Genomic DNA, 20,571 nt, shown 5'->3' with positions numbered 1-20,571 from the left:
TAATTACATAAATGAATAGAATAATAATATACCAACCTTTCAAATTCGATGAGATTTGTTTTAAGTGTGTAAACTTCCTTTCTATTTAACAAATGTAACGTTTAGACAGGATATCACGTGCCTAAATGAATCATACTTCTGTTACGTAAACTGTTACGTAGAACTACTTCGATTTTTCCATACCGTTATCATTTTTACCCCTGCTCTTGTAATTAACATTGCATAACACCGTGAAATAAATATGAACACTCCTTCGAACTTTATTTAAATTTTTTCTGTTCCTTGGATAAGAGCGACGAGGAATTTAATTATTTCGGCAATTAAGCAATAATAAAGCAGATTAATTAGATTGAATAGCGTATAAGCCGCTATTTCCAGGAGAAACTTTCTATGGGTGTTTAACATGCGAGAAAACTAAGTCACGTGGCTAGCACATTGATCGAAGAATTGTACTTTTTAATACCTTTTAACGTGGGTTTTTAATTGTCAAGAATAAAAAAAAATCCCTGCACTGTTACACTACAGTAGTTTGATAGTAGCAGGATACGTGAAAATTAAACCAGTTGTGTGCGCTGTACTACCATTGGAGAAAGTGTCAATTCTTTCGTAATTAATTAGATGCTGGTGATTTAAGCACTAATTAGCTTTTATTTACATAGTCTAAGTCTGTTTGAACGAATAAGATATTTGTTACCGCCCCGTATTTTTAAATTTACTCTCAAAACTGCTCCTTTCCATGTTAAGTCTATGGGAGACCCTTCTTTCGTTTATTGGAAAATAAAATCCTCTTTCGCCCGCCTATTCAGCTCTAATTGGTATATTATAACTAAATGACAATCCTTTGACGAATAAGCATCAAATTGAGTTTGTGAAGTGGGAACTTTCTTGGAAAAAGTCACGGATACATTGTCAGTAACAAACGTAAACAAACAATTATAAGTCATCATTTTCATCTATTTTTAGCTTGAATTTAGTAAATGTTTATGTATATTTACCGTATTTAACAAACGAGAACGATTTACATAAATTATAAGGTGTATCAGCAACACCAAAACATGGTATTACGTGTTTAAATTTGTCCATATAAATTTTAACGTATCGGCTGTTCTTTGCAGCTGCAACTCGTCGTAAAGAACGTTGCACAAATTAATGAAACACGTGTTTTCATTGGTGGAATGAATTTGGATTCGGATACGGTAAACAATCCTATACAGTTCTATATTATTTATTAAATAGTAATTATTATAATTTTAAAACACTTAAAAATTCTCCCACCCTATCCGATTGGACGAAAGCAGTAAACAGTAGTTAGTGTAACGTGAAATCACGTGTAACTGCCACAGAAGCTGTGCCACGTGGAGTTTTAAGCCTAACACTTTCCTCTATAATTGATATTAACTATAAACAAATATTTTGTTTTTAATCACTCATTTCACTCTAAGATTTACTGTATAAAGAATATTCATGTTTCGTACGTCTGTATGTATATTGTATACTTCAAATAATTTATTAATTAGATACAATATAAAAATGAATATTTTAATTGCAACAAATAGTTCAGCGAGTAAATACAGCTGATGACAAACATATAAGCAAAATATCAGTGAATAATCATTACGGGGTTAAATTCGACATGCTCTGTTCTAAACTAAACGATTGTAATTTTAATTATTAAAGGTATGAATGAAACTTTAAATAAGTAAACATATACAAGAGAAAAATACAACCGGATTTAAGAAAATATTAGAAAAACATAAGAGTACAAAAAATTATGAAAAAATATATAGTAGTAATTAAAGAAGAGTATAAAGGAAAGACAATACTAATTATTAATAATATGAGCAGTATTATTGTTTAATATATTGCTATATTGTAGCTTATAAACGAATATGGTCTATGCCAACATGTTAGGCTAATTTCAGGTATAAAAATTTTAAACTATTTTCAGTATATTTTTACTTTAATTTTCTTTCACATTACATAATACAGATATTTTCATAATTACAGAAATTTTTTTAGTTATTACATTATAAACCCAAATTGTTTAAAACTCTACATTGCAGTGCATCTAAAGTTTTTTTTCATTAAATAATTATATAATTCTACAAAAAATATAAATATAAAACTTTCAACAATCCCTCTATGAAATTTTCAAATTAACGTTGTTAAATGATAACAATCTCAAGTGATTTTACAAAAATAGACGTTCGTGCAAACATACAATAAAGATTTTTATCAACACTTAAACAAAATACATTCTATTTTGCATTTCGTCAACCACTTTTATGGCTTCTTTAATGCTTTCTTCAATAATTACTTCTGCACGTTCCGACACTTCACTACCAGAACTCGACATACTTTTGGTTTTGTTTATAAGATATTGCTTGGCCCTGAAAGCTGCCAGATCGGCGTACATAACGGGACAGGGTATAGATATGCTCCTGGTGCATCTGGCATACGTGTGGCACAGGTAGTAAGTTAACACTTGTAGCTCGTCTGCCGTGAAGTCGTTATCGTCCCATAAAACCGTATAATGAGCTGGTCTGCTGGTACCCTGTATTCCAATATGACTGCATACGAAGAAATCGTAGAACACGGGATGTACTACAGCCGTATCCACTGTAGTGCCGGGTGGAACGTTTCCCGGTCTGCCCACACCGTCTCTTCGATTTTCGGGAAGAAAACGCGTGTGATGACGTTTTCCAGTTATGATAAAAGTGATGGGGGGTCGGTAGGTCTCACCACGTGCCATTTCTTCGCACGCCTTTCTAATTTCTCTCATTTCGTAATCCATCACTTTCTGAAATTCGCCTTCGCTAACCCCGTCTCTAAAAACAATAATTTTTTGTGGTTTTTTTCCTCCGGTATATTTATAGAATGCCTCGAAAAGTTCCTTCATCATGTCCTTGAGCTCGACAACAATATCTTGTCCAAACCTCTGTCCGCCCATTTTCTGTTTCTTATGCTGAACACGAATGGACGCTTTAAATTTTCCACAATAAGCATCCAAACTTCCTACTACTGCTGCGATCGAGTATCCAACTTTGTCACCAGGAGCGGGATGATTACAATCGATACCCACAATCATCACAGGTCTATTCATAATTTCAGGTCTGTACTCCTGTGCTAATGAATTGTTAACCCCACCCATTTTTGCATTAATGTTTTGACATAAATTACATATGAACTGTGCATTAAACTTTCTGCGATCCACAAGGTTTGCATCTCTTACACATTGTGTCATAAGTCCTAATTCCCTTTCTGCAACTGTTTTAACTTCAGAATAAATATTATCTGCTGGTAATACTATTACTGCTAATTCCAATTCAGGCTCCATCTGTTTAGCTTGCCTTAATATATCTCCTGGTTTTCCATCACGCCGTGTAAATCCTCTCACTACCAATGGATCTGCAAAATCTACCCCTACATTTCTACCAGTTTCTATTAGCATATTGGCTGATTTTATTAACACTCCTTCGTTACAGCAACAATTTTTCGAGAAACTCAGCAGCATCCATTTCTTAATTGTCACTCCTTTGTAAAACTTCTTATTTACCATATTCCAGCTTCCGTTAGAAGGTCTGATGGTTTCTCCTCCATCGTACATAACTTTTGGAGGATCCAATACTCTGCCTGTACACTTTAGAAAATCCGTACTCACACGAATGCCAAATTCTCTCGAGAATGGTTGAAAGTCTTGCATCATAGCATTAACAGAATGTCTGATATCATTGAACCTTTCTGCAGGAGGTCGAGCCGTGTAGCGAATCATATCTGAAGTTTGTCTGTCCGTTAATTTCTTATTACTGTGCTGACCTTCCACAATATTGCACACTTCCAATGGTAAATAGATATTTTTGTTATTATTTCCCACATTTAAACAAGGTAAATTAGGATATTTTAATGGTTGGTATTCGGACCGAAAATATTCTGATACCGAACAAGGAGCTTCCATATTATTAATTTTTCTCATAAAAAAGGTGTTGTCAGCAGTCTCTCTTGTTATGTCTCGAATTCTATATTTTCGGGGATAAGGCAAATGAGTTACTTCAACTCTTAAATTTTTCATTTTCTTTGTAAGTGTTCTTCTTTCAGCATCCGTGAGACCTCTCATCTGTCTTGCAGCCAACTCAAAGTTCTCAGTTCGTGGATATAATATTTCAAACATAAACTCAACAACGGAGCAGCTTCTATAAAATGTCGTTGCCGATTTATCAATGTTTAGCATGGGCTTCCATTGACAAAGCCGCATGCTTTGATGATGACCAAACCAAATTTCTCTTCCTCCACCTAACAGAGGAACTTCATCCATGTGAGGCTTTATGAAAAACGATCTTCCAACTGGAACCAAATGTAGAGCAGGACCGTGTCTTAGTATGGTCTCTATGGCCATTATTCCCATAATAATGCTTTCTGTTATATCACTGCATCTACCCGCTGACAACTCGTGTAATGGTTCTAAACTAATTGAATTATCATTTGACCTATCAGTTGAGTCTCTCCTATTGACAGGTTTAATTTTAATTTCATATGTTATTGTTTTTTCGGGGTTAAACTCATCCGTAACTCTTACAGAAAATACTGTTGTGTCTTTTATTGGTAACGGTTTTCGAATGTACAAGTTTTTTTCTCCATCAAATGCCGGTCTAATATTTCTGAATAGAGGAACTTCGCGAATCATTTATTCAATAACTCTTCTCTTCAATTTAAGAAAATATTAGAAAAACATAAGAGTACAAAAAATTATGAAAAAATATATAGTAGTAATTAAAGAAGAGTATAAAGGAAAGACAATACTAATTATTAATAATATGAGCAGTATTATTGTTTAATATATTGCTATATTGTAGCTTATAAACGAATATGGTCTATGCCAACATGTTAGGCTAATTTCAGGTATAAAAATTTTAAACTATTTTCAGTATATTTTTACTTTAATTTTCTTTCACATTACATAATACAGATATTTTCATAATTACAGAAANTGCCAGGTCTTCTAGCAAAGTTATGTCTTGTAGATCCAGTATTAGTTATTTCAAGACCCAGTCTTTTCATCGCGGTCGTAATAATATCCACTGAACGTTTTGACAGCGATACAGAAGCAAGAGTCATGGCTGAAGATGACTGTTCACGTTCATGAGAAACTGAGGGATGTTCCATTAGAGCAACATCTTCTAAAGGAATACATATTACTAAATTACACTTGCAAATAGAATATTTTTGTAACAATTATTTTGTATGTAACTTACCTGTACGTAAAGATGGTCTTATCATACTCTCAACAGGTGTAATTATTGCAGGCGATCTACTAGTCGTTGCATCTTCTGTTGCTATCGAAGAAGGTAATTCTTGTGTACTTGGAAATTCTCCACCAAGTTCAAAATCAGGGAACTGTGCTCCACCTTTCATATATGAATATTATATGTGAATTAACAAAAACAGAAACATTATTTATATTAATTTTAATGTAATGTATTGTAATCGATTTTAAATCAAGAGTATGAATGTTTAAGTGCAAAACATTTTCATATCATTTAGTACTGACATAAGCTGATATGTATATAAATGCATACTTATTGTTACATCTGTTAAATTACTTATGGTTCTGCTACACTCACCAAGATTAGTTCTATCTCTTGCTGTACTAGCGGATTGCCTTTCATCGAGTCTTGATGCTGGGGAAAGTGAGTCTTGTATACCTCTAATTGGAATGTCATACTGAGATTTGTAACCTCTCTCTCTACCACGACTTCGTCCTCTGCGTGCTCGGCCTCTACCTCGATCGCCATCTCCTACAAAAAATATTACTTTTTAATATAAATGAAAAAAAATTATGGTATTTTTATCAAAAATACTCATGTGGTAGTGTAACGTATCAATATCTCAGCTTTAAAAATACTTAAATTATGGGTAACAAATCTTCCCTGGCGTTCTTTCAAATAAACTTTTCCCCACATTCTATGCTTTCTCCTATTCTTATCCGCCCTCAACTGTTCTATTAAACCAGCTATTCATGCAGTTGTTTGTGCCAAAATTTCAATAAAATAAACCTAAAATATCCATAGAATAACAATTATAAGAATTTTAGTAAAATAATTTCTATTTATTCATATCCCTTCAGTTCATTTCTTCCTACAGATTACAAGTGTACTTATAAAACCTTTGAAAATTTATTCTTATATTATTTTCCTATAATTTTCTCTTGTTATTATCATTAAGTTTTAATTTTAGAGTTTACTATATTATTTTATTTATTTATGATTACTTTATTTAAAATTTATTATTATAAAATGGCAAAAAACTTAATTTTGAAGGTAGAGATAAATTTATAAAAAATTGTGAATAGAAATTAATAAATAACACCTTAATTTAGTCTGACCCCACTCGAGACATGAGATGTGACTCCCTATATCTCCTCTTTATCGCTCGACCTTTACCACCAAAATTTAATAGCATTCATCTCTCTGAGATGTAAACCTCTGCGAAATTCCAGAAAATTTTGATAAAAGGAGTTATTGAGCTTTAAAGAAGGTGAACAAAGTCATAAGTATCACACACGTGCACAAAAACTCCCATAAATACCCAAAATATACCCATATTTGCATTAAATAGATACATTTACTTTGTACACATAATGTCTATGTTATTCATCAGAAAATGTTATGTGTGATAAGTTCTACATAGCAATTTTGTGCTTCTCCCAAAAATAAATGAAAGAACAAGAAATAATCGAGTAATAAAGATACATAAGCTTTACAAATTTATATTAAAAAAAGATTCAAGTGAACTATGTTCAATTTATATTATTTGGTATTTTTTATAGTTTTATTTACTTCTTTTCATTTTCATACATAAAAAAAATATAATTAAGAAACAAATTCATATCTCTCATAACATTCATCAATTGCAATCTGAATCGAGTAGTACAATCGAAATTATGAGAAATTAGAAAATAGAACCAAAGCTATAACTAAACAATACTCTCTCCAAACAAGTTAACAATAGTGAATATTATAAATTTTCTAAAATTGTTATATTACTTCATATACATTATAAAGTATTGAATTTTAAATTAAGTATATGCATTTGTTATGTAATATTATGATTTTAGATTTGTTTGGATCTTTTTTATATAAGATAATCTCTAATAATACACTTAATTTGAAAAACAAATGCAAGTTTTTTTATATTCTAACATCATTTACTGTTAATACTATTTGTATGTAAATATAGTAAACACAAGGTAGCATAGAAAGAAAATAAGAAAATCAATATACAATATACTCTGACTTAGAGTACTGTATTATGCTTAAAAATAATAAATGAACTTTTTATTTAGAAACCAATAAAATTGAAATTAAACTAAAATATCATCATCCTCGCACACATAAAGACATTCAGAAAGTTTAATCTTTTGACATGTTCTATTAAGTTCAATGTATCCTTGATTTATTTACTTTTGAAGTACATTCCAGTTTTTCTAAAGTTTATAGTTCGTAGACTAATTTCGTTCGGAAATTTTTTAAACAGAAGTTTTTTATATTGAGTCAGATAAAAAAATTAAAATAAAGGTCAACTTTATTTCTCATAAATAAATAAAGTAATCAGATGTATTACTTTCCCATAAAAAGGCCAACTTGGGAACATAGTATTGATTCTTATGTTCTCAAGGGTCAAAAAGTGACAAAATTTCAAAGACATTTTTAAAGTTTTTTTTAGTGATTCTTCTTTTCTTGTGAATTTTAAGTATACTTATTGTCCTGGACTTTTTTACACAGCATTGGGTAATTTGCTTTCTCTTTCAGTAAGTGTATTTTAAAATTTAATTGAAAAATAAAGTAATGAAAATTACATTTTATATCTTCTTTTCATTTCATCCTCTTGTAATTCTTATAGTATTTATCACTGTTAAATTAGTTATCCATTACTTTTTACATAAAAATGACCTTTACAAGTTAATTCTCACTGTAGCTATTAAAAATTTAACAGTGATAAATACAGTAATTACTACTAACAGTAATTACAACTAATTTAACAGTGATAAATACTATAAGAATTACAAGAGGATGAAATGAAAAGAAGATATAAAATGTAATTTTCATTACTTTATTTTTCAATTAAATTTTATTATAATACTCTATTATAATACTCTATAATTGAATACTCACTGATTAGTGAGTATTCAATTATAGAGTGATTTTCTGAAATGTATTAAATTCAGGTTCTAAATTCAAATTACTTAATAATATATGATTTAATTAAAATGCTTAGAAAAAGTTTCTATATCTGAGAAATAATAATGGTTACTTTAAAACCAGTTCTTCAAGAATTCTACAGATCATACAACAAATTTATTTTCATATTTATTAGATGATTATGAAATATTAAGCAATCAAAACTTACAAAAATATTTGAGCATTTTAAAAGATAAGTTTAATATATCCAATGAAATACTAAAGTTAAACAGATAATTTTCTAGCAAACATTTTATCCAGTTTAAAAATATGCACAACCACCAATAATAATTAGGCGTCTCTCCTTCATATTTTGTTTTGAAAACAACTTCTTAAATAGACTAGTTTATAGAGGCCAATTTCCCATAGAAAAGCCTTCTGGAAGACACTCCAACCTCAGAAGATTGTCCATGTATGTTATCACATTACGCTATTCCTAAAATAAAATTTGTTGTGTTTTCAGGTAATTAAAGCAGACTAAGGGCTGTTTCACACTATGACCGACTGGACCGATTGGTCCGATTTGACCGATCCGAAAATCGGACCGACTAGTAATAGAAGCATTCACATTGAGTACGATTATATGTCGGTGGCCAATTCGTAAGGCCCAATCAGAACGGATGTTAGAAATTGTTTTAAGTTTTTCTAATTATTAAAAATATTTTTGTAATCTACTTGGTTAAACTTTGTAGAAATTATCCTATTTGTAGTCCAACAANCATTAGAGTTCTTCTAAAAGAATTATGGAGACTTGCTATTTTATAATATTGGACTTACTTATGATAACTACAATTGTTAAATTTACAAAAATGTAAAGATATAACACAAGAGACAATTAGTTGTAACCTCATTAGATGAAACCAAACTGACAGCAAAAAACCTTTAACCAACATAATAAAAACTCGCAATACAACAATTCCAAGTCTTTGCTTACAACTGACTGGCACTTAGCTTAGAACACACTACATATAAATAAAAATTATAAAACTGAAAAGAGCTAACTTAAACAATTTGGCCATATTTGATTCTTTGCTATGATTATAACTCACACAGAAAGAGTGAAGTTTAATTTTAAATAAGAATCTGTTGTTTTATTTTGTGAGAAATTTAGATTAAGTAGCATAATGTGAATAAATTTCTTATCAATTTAGCATATGCTAACTATTGTTTAGTCTAATGGTTCCATTCAGAACCAGGGCCGGATTAACCCACTTTGGTGCCCTAGACATTTTCTTCTTAACGGGCCCCCTCCCTCCCTCTCCCACAAGAATTAGAGCACACAAAAAATATAAAACAATAAATAAAACAAAACTAAATAATGTGAAAAACTAAAACAAATCTTAAATTTTTATTAATAAAAAATATTTAACATACAACAATAAATTTTAGTTTTTCTAGAAAAGTTTGAACAATTTGTTTATAAATTTAAAAAAATTGAAATTTATTTTAAATGTCTAACAAAAGTTGTTATACAATAACAATATTACCTTAAAATATTAATTGTCAACAAGACTATGCCTTGTTTATAAAATCGTATAGCCTGCTGTGTTACCAGCTTAGAGTAATGGTTCTCAATTAGTGGTATGCCTACCCCCAGGGGTACGCGAAATTGCATGAAGGGGTACGCGCGGCAATCTAAAATCGATTTAAAATGCAAATGCATTAGATGAAGCAATAAAAAAAAAAAAAAAAATGGGCGGACCATCAAAAATTCGGCAATCTACAACGTGATGTGGAATGCACAAATTCGTTTATTTATAACTAAAGATATTCTCGAAATTTCATCAAAAAAATGCATTTGTGACAATACCTAAATTCTTACGCAAGAAACAAAACTTGTACAATTAACACAATTTGTGCTAATTGTACAATTATCAATATTATCATGTCAGCGAAGCGGCAATAAAATATTTACTACCATTTTGCATAATACAGGTATACCACACCTTACGTCGGTAATTGGTTCCAGGAGAACGACTTAAGTCGAAAAACGACGTAAGTCGAATTTACTTGTCTCCAAATCTACTTGTCACTAGGCTAAACCATAAATTGCCAATTCCGGTTCTGTATTTTATTTATTAATGCATTTTTAATAATGTATGGTTAATAAGGATCTATTTTAAGCTTACAAACAAATAAATTTTAGTTTTTAATATAGTACAGAAAAAAAGTAATCTAAATTTACGAATGCATGTACTGTAAATACAGTACATACTTGTAAATGTATATATTTTAATATGATTTTATGTGCTTTAAACATTTTTCTAGTGATATTACGACTTCAATATTTGTGGCGGACAGACGTAAAGTCGAATAAAATGACTTAAACTTGATTTTTATTTTTCCATATACTTTTTTGACAAACGACGTATAATCGGGAACGACGTAACTCGAAACGACGTAAGTCGAGGTATACCTGTATACCTCTGCGAGAGCGGATTTTCGGCCATGACAAACATGAAAACTAAACATTGTCACCGACTTCAACTCGAAGATGACTCGAGACTGAAGCTGACTAAAAAGCAACCAGATTTTACAAAGTTGTGCAAAGAAAATCGTGCACATTTGTCACATTAAAATTAAATAACCTTATGTTATTTTCATTATTATTAGAATTGCATTTTAAAGGTAATAAATGTAAAAAAAAAGTTATTCTATTTATTACTAGCTGTCTACCCACAGCTTCTCCCGCATTACATTGAATTTTCTCAAGGGAGTAAGATATTTTCTTGCAGTAAAATGTAGCCTATGTCCATCTCAAACATGTAGGCTATCTCTGTGCCAAATTTTATTAAAACCTGTTCAGCGGTTTAGACGTGAAAAGGTAACAAACAGACAGACAGAAATATTAATATCTTAGAATTTATAATATTAGTATGGATTAATATGAATTTCTGCTATAAGGGGTACGAGAGTTTGAGCTCTTTCTTGAAGTGGTACGCAGGAAAAACTAATTGGGAACCACTGGCTTAGAGGTATGAAGGAGTACGTGTCAGGAGTTGAAATTTGGCACAGAGTATTAAGTGCCCAAATCATGCGCGCTTAAAAAAAAACAGACTTGTAGGTACTCAGGGGACCGAGAACCGAGTCAAAGTAAAATACAAAATGGAGACTCTCTCTACAAACAGGGAAACCGAAGTCAGGTGGTAAGAGTACAACCCACAGTCGTTCTAGGAAGTGGACTCTGACCCTAGAATTGGACACGTAGTATTTTCTTTGTTAAATAAAATTTGTAATCTAATTTTATAAATTTGGGAGTGCTTCAAATATGACGTTAAAACGGTTTTATGTCGTTACAAGTAAGTTTTTTAACATTATCTAGTATAGTAAAATCGTGGGACCGATATAAATTTGACATTATATTAGAGTCGTCGTTACATCCGATGACGTTATAATCGGGTTAAACTGTATATTGTTTGTGCAAAATACAAAAAAAATAATTTTGGACGATACAATAGCCACGATTATTTTTTTTTCAAAAACGGGAAATTTTCGTTACGCATCGACAAAAATTCAACCCGGGCCGACACGCAACGGAGAGAAATTTCGAAATTGGATAGGTTAATTTCATCGAAAATGCATCGTAGCCGGCGAAGTTTGAACGATCGCGCCCAAAAGCAGCGATACCAAAAAAGATTGGAGAATGAGAACGAGATCCGCTTTGAGCGTCAAAGTGATTCTGCTTAGTAGTGTCTCCGAGACATAGTCGTGTCCAAAATACGGTTTTGCCGTTTTACTTGATTAATTTAATCTTTTTGGTTAATATTTAAATAATATAATATCTTACCAGTTTTACCAGTATTTTACCAGTTGTCTAACAGAAAAGTAAACTAACTTATTTACAAATCTTTTGAAAATAGACAGTTTGACCGGGCCCTTCTAAAAACAGGGCCCTAGACATTTGTCTAATTTGTCTATGCGATGATCCGGCCCTGTTCAGAACCCACATTTCTTAAGAATGGATCTGTATTTAAATACGGTACATTAGTTCCATGATCCTAATTACTTAGTTATGCGAAAGCAGAAACTTTTAAAATATTACTTTGCATTTGCAAATAAACTATGCATATTCATTAATTTGTTTATTCATTTTAATAATTTAGTAAAATGTAATGTCAATATGTATGCAAATCAGCAAGGAAACATTGAGAATGTTGTTGAACTTAAACAAAAATAAACTTCCAAAACTACAAATAATGAAAATAAAAAGGCAAATATCATGAGTAACTAAACATAAACTATGAAAAAAAATTTTTGTGCTACTTGACTATGCAATAATATTTAGCATTTTTATCAAAAATTTGACTGGTTTGCCTTCTGGGTTGGCTTGTCATATAAGGCAAAGCAGCAAGTCAGGCGACTGCCACAACTAGCAAAATGAACAGTCAAAAATGCTCAAAAGAAAAAGAAAATAGTTAATATTAATAAATTGAATACAATAAAGTTCTATAAATGTACTTTAAAGTTGTTTATACTTGAGTGCAAGTACTAGAAGTGCTCTTTATTATATTTTACCACATTCTTCTAGTACCTCTACCTTTAGTACTATTCTAGAACCACAGGTAGTGAAACTAATTTTTGCCTCAGATGTAAGTTATTTAACTAGCACTGTCTGCATTAGTACATTCTGATGTTTTTTCAGTGTAAATCCATTTTGCAACTATGGGATTCTGATGTGTCTTTATTACTGGCAAATGGTGAGATTAGAGAATCAAAATCAACTGAAAAACCAGAAAATAAACTCTAGTGTGTATTTTATTGATGGAACATGGATTAATGTTTTCCAACACTGGATATTCTTCAGGTACCATATTTTTTAAACAAAATGCAAAAAGAACTTCCTTGTAACTATCTCAAATACTCAATATCTCAAATGCATTTTAAAATTTAAAAATTGGTGTTGTTCATCCGAAATATTAAAGTAATAGCAATATACAAACTATGGGAAAATTAACACCAAAAACATTAATAATGTTCAAGTGACATTTTTAACTTTGTTTTGCAATAAGATACTTAATATATTAGCACCAGGTTATGGGCTCTTGAATAATGATTTCCTTGTAAAAAATGAATGTCTTTGATTCTTAAACTCATTACTTTTGTTTTTCATTTCAGCCTTGTAAATTTCAAGTGCCTCAATGGCAACAATGATATAAAATCTTTGTGATGAATGCATTCGGGATGTGTTCTCGAAATCGACATGTATATCATCTTCTGATACATAAATTAACAGTGCAGTAGACAGTTTTCAATTGTTAATATCATATTTATACTCTACAGGTCTTTTTTGTAATGAGAAACTGACGAATCTGATATATTCCAACTTACAATTAAGTCTGTACTCTACTGTTGGTATTTTGTATATCCCCAGTAGTTGCAATTGGTTGACAGCATCTTTGTTGTTAAATAATAGACTGTACAGTACATAGACAGGTTTTGAATGTAGGAAAGTTTATCATTCTTGCATTGGACTATTTCTTTGTACAGGTTATTCATGATGTCGTATATATTCATATGTTTCAAACATGCATGATATATATAATGCATGTTTAAAAGATTGTTGTGAGAAATTTGTGTAAAAGCAATTTCAAGAGGAGCAGTAAAAAATAAGATGGCGTGTTTGCTTCACAGAAGACATATTTTATAAATTTCTTTAATGACTATGTTTATAAAAGTATTGTATTAGAAGCAACAGTCAACAGAAGTAGACAATAATAAATGATTGTTTCAATACCTGGAAAAAGAAATGGTGCACAGGGCAAGATTTGATGAAATGCATTTACAGTTTTTCCATAGTATTCATCTACCTATTGTTAAACCTTTTATTATTTTATCAATATAATGTTAATAGGTGAATTTGTTGTTGACTATAATAGTTGTCATTAAACAGCATTGACAAAAGTAAGATTGTGAATTCAATTCCTCAAGAGTGAAAATATATTAATAAACACTGCACATACCTTACTATTTTTACCTCTGTCCTTAATATTTTACTTTTTTGTTTGATCTTGTTTATAAATAGGACATATTATACTGGTGTAGTTTCTGATTATCAAATAGTGGAAATCATATTCAAAAATCAATACAAAATATCTTTATTTTCACTAGTATATATATAGTAAACATTTGAGAAATCTTAGTTTTATTCCAGTATTATCTTAAAAACGATAAACGTTAAATTAATAGAAAATTAAAAGAAACACTGCTAATTTAACTAGATCAGCTGCCATACTATATTTATTTAGAGTAGGATTTTAGCTTCGAGTAATATGCAGAGTCCCCAAGGTTGCTGATTTGCCATTTTTCAAAAAAAAAAATTGAATAATGTAAAATTCAAGCTTCGAAGAAGACAGAGACATCACCCTGAAAGGTTGTCTTTCCCTCTGTACCTTGAAAACAGTCAAAACAACAGGATTTTAAAGAATTAAATGCTATTAGTTTGCAAAAAATTAATTCGTTAAAATCCACAACAAATCCAGTAACAGAATGTTTAATCCTTAGAACAATGCTCAAAAAATACAATCTTATTCCTTACCTCTACCAGCTTTTCTCTTAGAATCCATCCTTTTTTCTCACTACTTAACTAAACACAAGGAAGGATGCAGTAGAAATGAAACCGAAACCGAAACCACAGTTCAATACACAGTGTACCGGAACTGTACATGCAACCAGTCTGTCGAGCAGTGGCGTGCCGTGACATTTGATGATAGGGAAGCTGTGTTTCTATAATAAGCCGACTTCCAGTAGCGATTAGTTAATTCTTTTTTTATATGTATTTTTAATACATTATTTATCTGACGTACTTAATAAATAAACAAGTTCAATATAATTACCTCTGTTATTAGATCCAATATATTCCATTTGCCCTCAAAATGCCAATTCTTGCTTTGATAAAAACATATAACATCTATTTATTTAGATATATTATGTCTATTAACCGTAACTATCTCGTTATAATTATCAATGTTTATTTTATATTATTTACTAATGTTAAATTCTATTCCGCTTTGATCTTCAAATTACTTCAAAGAATCGACGATTTTTTCGTGTCTTTTGCCAGCTAAATTGTCAAAGCCATTCTTATTCCACACACTAATTTGATTTGAAAATGGTAGGCGAGGCAACAAAGCAATTTTTGCATTTACAGAGCCATTTTATCGCGAAAATGTCGAACAAATTTTTTTATTCAAGCGTTTATATTTAATTTAAGCATTGGCCTTTCTCTTTCAATAATGTTTTCTTTTTCATTATATGATCTCGAGCCGAAACTTTTTAAAAATAAATTTTCAATATGGCAATTACATTCCGAATCACTAGCTACGATATAAAGGCTAAAATTAAAAATAAAATTATAAAAACTTACTCGGTGAAATAAAATGTGTGGTGGATATACATACTGTATATATATAATCTGTCTGTAGCAAATATATTGACTGCATTGTGGCTGATTTTATACATCTTTTTCGTGTTTATTATGCTTTAAAAGAGCTTTTTAATAAGACCCTTCTTTAATAATAACACTATTAACCGTAGCATTATCAGTAATCGAGCATTCAACAATAACACCGAGAGAAAAACATGACTACCTAAAATTTAATACAGTAGAACCTTGAAAACTCGGCCTAATGTGGACCGAAGGGTGGCCGAGTTTGTGAAAATGCCGGGTTATCGGGAATGGGGTTAAAAAAAATAAGTACGAGTGTTTCCTCAGAAAATACTGTACTGTACTTATATGTATTGTTTACTTGAGAATATAACAGAGAATAAACTGCCCAAATACCCTTAAACAAAGGAAAACTACGTACTTTATAAAGGCATAGAGCCTTTACTACATGAAAATGAAAATTAATGAATACACTGTGTACAGTAATTTATCTGACAACACAGACCTCAGAAAAATACTTTATGAGAGATTTATACTTTTATAAAGCTGTCTATAATGAAAATTAATTAACTAAGGATTTTTTTGCCCTGCCAGGGTGTGGCCGAGTTATCCGGAGTGCCGGGTTATCGAGAGCCGAGTTTTCGAGGTTCTACTGTATAACTTAAAATTAACAATTATATTTGTTATAATGGTAATTATGTTTCAAATATACACATTAAATGGCCTTATTTATAATTTTACCAACCGAAAAGTTAGAACGAAATGAACGGTAAAAATTAAAATTCTAATATTGCTGCAGCCATACCTAGTACAAAACATTCTTCAATTGTATGAATATACTTTTAAAGAAAATTATAATTAAATATAGCTTTGTAATGAAACGTAAATAAAAGTAACATAAAATATTCTTTACTCTTTAAATCTTAACCACTTAGTCAAATAGCTCCCTACGAGTGGAATCAGAGACGGTCCTGCTAGGTGTGCGGTGTGTACGTGCACGCGAGCTGCCAAATCCCGAGGGTGCCGATACCGGTCAATGTCAAATGTCAAAAGACGCGACAGGGTTCTTGTAAATTTTAAACGTTTCTCACCATAGCTGTAAAAGTCTAAATATGTTAAACTCAATAGATTGTCCGTCGTTTGTTTTCTAATTCGTTTTAGGACCAGGTGTTGTCCACGGAAATTTCCAAAATTTACAACTTTTCGGTCACTCTCGTCGAACTGGAAAAATTTCTGTCTATATTACATCTAATACAGTATTTCGTAGAAATCAATGTCCACTGTACTCGGCTAGAGATTGGTTTGGTTACACTTTTGTTTAAGTAAAATTTCGGCTCTTTCATCAGGGTTTTGTGTGCCCAATTCTCTAATCGCTTAATTATTTAACTACTTCTTAAGTAGAAATAAGTCGAAACCGGTTACTTCGTACTCGAATATTTGTAGTTTAGGAAAAAAAGTGGAAAGACAAATTTTTATGTCAAACGGATACATAAATCGTAAATTTAAGGAAAATAAATTTTACAGCCTTCTCTGTACCTGGTGCATCTCTCATTCATTAAATTTAGTTGTAAATGATGCTAACAAAGTTACTGTTAATTTTTTAACATTATACAAGAATTATACACGTTTTTTTTCTACATCCCCTTAAAGATGGGACATAGGAAATCGTAATACCACTGGTTTAACATCGAAATCCGCGAGTAATATAAAATCGGAGAGCGGAATAAATCTATCAAATAATTTAATGCATTTTTTTAACTCCTGTCAACTATACAGAACTATCGTAAAAACATAGTAAATTCTTATCGGTTCCTGTACTGTACATGCAACCAGTCTGTCGAGCAGTNTATTTTCATATAATTAAAATTAATATGTATTTATATTTTATAAAATACAAGGGAAGAAATGCTTCCATCGCTTCTAATGACGGCACGCCACTGTCCTGAAGTAATATTATGTACAGTTCAGAATAGCATTTTTATAGTTGATAACGTGGTACCAATATAATCCGCTTTTATCGTATTCGATAGCTGGACCATATATTCAGAATAGATTACCTCCTGTTTACACATGTTTCACTGTACAATACCTGTACAGTACATACATGTAATATGTAAAAGTATATATATAGAAAAATAAAATAATGACATTTAAATAATTAACACTCTTTTCCAAAGGTGATTTTCAGTAATATTATATTCTAAATTACTATATAATCAAATTTAAAGTACATACTTCCTTCTAAACAAGCAAAATATATCACTTGTTTAGAAGGAACTCTGTACTTTATAATTGAAATTAACTATAAACAAATATTTTGTTTTTAATCACTCATTTTGCTGTTTAAAGAATATGCATGTTTTGTACGTCTGTACGTATATCGTGTACTTCAAATAATTTATTAATTAAATAATACATTAACCTTCCCTCAGTAAGGTACCATTAAATTTTATTTCCTTTAGTAATAGTGTCACTCGTACTCGTATAATTATAATTACATAAATAGAATTTCGCATTACAATTAAATAAATAGAATGATAATGTTCAAACCTTTTATTTTCAAATAATTAATTAATTAAATAGTACATTAACTTTCTCTCAGTAATATACCATTAAATACTATTTCTTTTTTAAATCGTGTCACTCGTACTCGTATAATTATAATTACATAAATAGAATTTCGTTTTACAATTGAATGAATAGAATGATAATGTTCAAACCTTTTAATTTCGATGATNATTTATTATATTTATTATATTCCTGTTCCTTGGATAGGAGCGACTAGGCGTTTAATTATTTTGGCAAGTAAAGAATAATTAAACCAGGCTGATTAGACTGGATAGCGTATAAGCCAGGAGGGTACTTTCTATGGGTGTTTAACACGCGAGAAAACCAAGTCACGTGGCAAACATATTAATCGAAGTGTACGTTTTAATTGAATTTTTAATTGTCGAAAATAAACAAAATAAAAAAATTCGTAACCTTTCTTCAAGAATGTCTTATCTACTTTTAGTTTCAGTTTGATTTTTAAGAAATTACAAATTAATTAATCACTGTTAAATAATGAAATTCAAGTGTTTACTAAAATTAATCGCTGGCACGAACTCACTGCCGTATAAGTTAAAGGTCGACAAAGCAATAGATATCGACCCAATAATATTATTGGGAATCGATGGAAACATTAAAACTAAAAAATCACAAATATAGGCTAACAATACTACATTCTGCAGATTAATTGTCAGTCACAAAAATTATTATTTTATTAAGATATAGGGGAAAACAAAACAACACGAGCACGATAAGAATAAGTTAAATTTTTTGTAACAAATATTGCCATAAACTGAAAGAAAAGCGTTATTTATTTTCTACCAGAATGTACCCTTGTCATAGAACTGGTTATAGTCAGTTTGAAAATAAAAAAATAATCATAATAATAATAACTTTATAAAAAGAAAACAATAGTAATAAGACAGGATAGGTAGGTATATATATTTATGTTACAAGTTGGAATTTACTATCAAAACAAAGAAATACAAGCCCAAAAACCTATTTAATATTATGACAACGAAATACAAGTTAAAAACATATTTTAAAAAATGTAAACAAAAATTAATTACAAAAAGAAATCAAACAGATAATAAATGAAAACATTGTAATACAAGATAAAGGCAATATAAATAAATTAGTGAAACAGTAAAAATGAAATATGCTCAACAGCAAATTGTTTATGCCCTACACATATCGCAAATAAACTGAACCAACGTCGTACGAGTCACTTAGATTTTACAAATACGTGAGCCGTTCAAAGCCCGGCACACGTGTTTGTAAAATTTAAGTGACTCGTACAACATGGAATTCATATAAAACGGAATTATGAACAGTGTTATATGGGGGTCGATGTACTGGTATAATTATAACTTAATTACATAAACGAATAGAATGATAATATACCAACCTTTCAAATTCGATGAGATTTGTCTTAGGTGTGTAAACTTCCTTTAGATTTAACAAATGTAACGTCCAGACAGGATATCACGTGCCTAAATGAATCACATTTTTGTTACGTAAACTATTACGTAGAACGACTTCGATTTTTCGATAACGTCATCATTTCTACCCTTGCTCTTGTAATTAACATTGCATAATACCGTGAAATAAATATGAACACCGCTTCGAACTTTATTTAAATTTCTTCTGTTCCTTGGATAGGAGCGACTAGGAGTTTAATTATTTCGTCAAGTAAGGAATAATTGAAGCAGATTAATTAGATTGAATAGCGTATAAGCCGCTATCTTTAGGAAGGACTTTCTATGTGTGTTTAACACGCGAGAAAACTAAGTCACGTGGTTAGCACATTGATCGAAGAATTGTACTTTTTAATATTTTTTAATGTGGATTTTTAATTGTCGAGAATAAAAAGAATCCCTGCACGAGATGTTACACTACAATAGTTTGATAGTAGCAGGATACGTGATAATTAAACCAGTTGTTTGCGCTATACTATCATTGGAGAAAGTTTCAATTCTTTCGTAATTAATTAGATGCTGTTGATTTAAGCACTGATTGGCTTTTATTTACATAATCTAAGTCTGTTTGAGCGAATAAGATATTTGTTACCATTCCGTATTTTTAAATTTACTCTCAAAACTCCTCCTTTCCATGTTAAGTCTATGGGAGACCCTTTTTTCGTTCATTGGAGAATAAAGTCCTCTTTCGCCCGCCTATTGAGCTCTAATTGGTCTATTATAGGCAAGTGAAAATCCTTTAACGAATAAGCATCGAATTGGGTTTGTGAGGTGGGAACTTTGTTGGAAACGTCAGGAATACATTATCAGTTACGAACGTAAACAAACAATTATAAATCTTCATTTTTATCTATTTTTAGCTTGATTTTAGTAAATTTTTATGTATATTTACCGTACTTAACAAATGAGAACAATTTATATAAATTAT

General features: G+C 30.5%; 1 protein-coding gene and 1 pseudogene across 1 annotated transcript; both read right to left on the bottom strand.

The window, feature by feature from the left end:
• Positions 1–1,975: 1,975 nt before the first annotated feature.
• Positions 1,976–4,696, bottom strand: LOC111622140 (annotated as a pseudogene).
• Positions 4,697–4,881: 185 nt separating this feature from the next.
• On the bottom strand, positions 4,882–15,087 carry LOC111622152. The gene is made up of 5 exons (XM_023364487.1): positions 14,770–15,087; positions 5,619–5,792; positions 5,250–5,402; positions 4,980–5,174; positions 4,882–4,886 (listed from the first exon to the last, which is right to left on the bottom strand). Exons 1-5 carry the CDS (start codon positions 14,795–14,797, stop codon positions 4,882–4,884), a joined length of 555 nt encoding a protein of 184 aa, XP_023220255.1. The 5' UTR covers positions 14,798–15,087.
• Between the last annotated feature and the right edge of the window lie 5,484 nt (positions 15,088–20,571).

The sequence above is a fragment of the Centruroides sculpturatus genome, unplaced genomic scaffold (genome assembly GCF_000671375.1).
Source record: "Centruroides sculpturatus isolate CEXI.00-Female unplaced genomic scaffold, Cexi_2.0 scaffold140, whole genome shotgun sequence".
Classification (NCBI taxonomy): domain Eukaryota; kingdom Metazoa; phylum Arthropoda; class Arachnida; order Scorpiones; family Buthidae; genus Centruroides; species Centruroides sculpturatus.
This window is presented reverse-complemented; position numbering and strand designations above follow the sequence as displayed.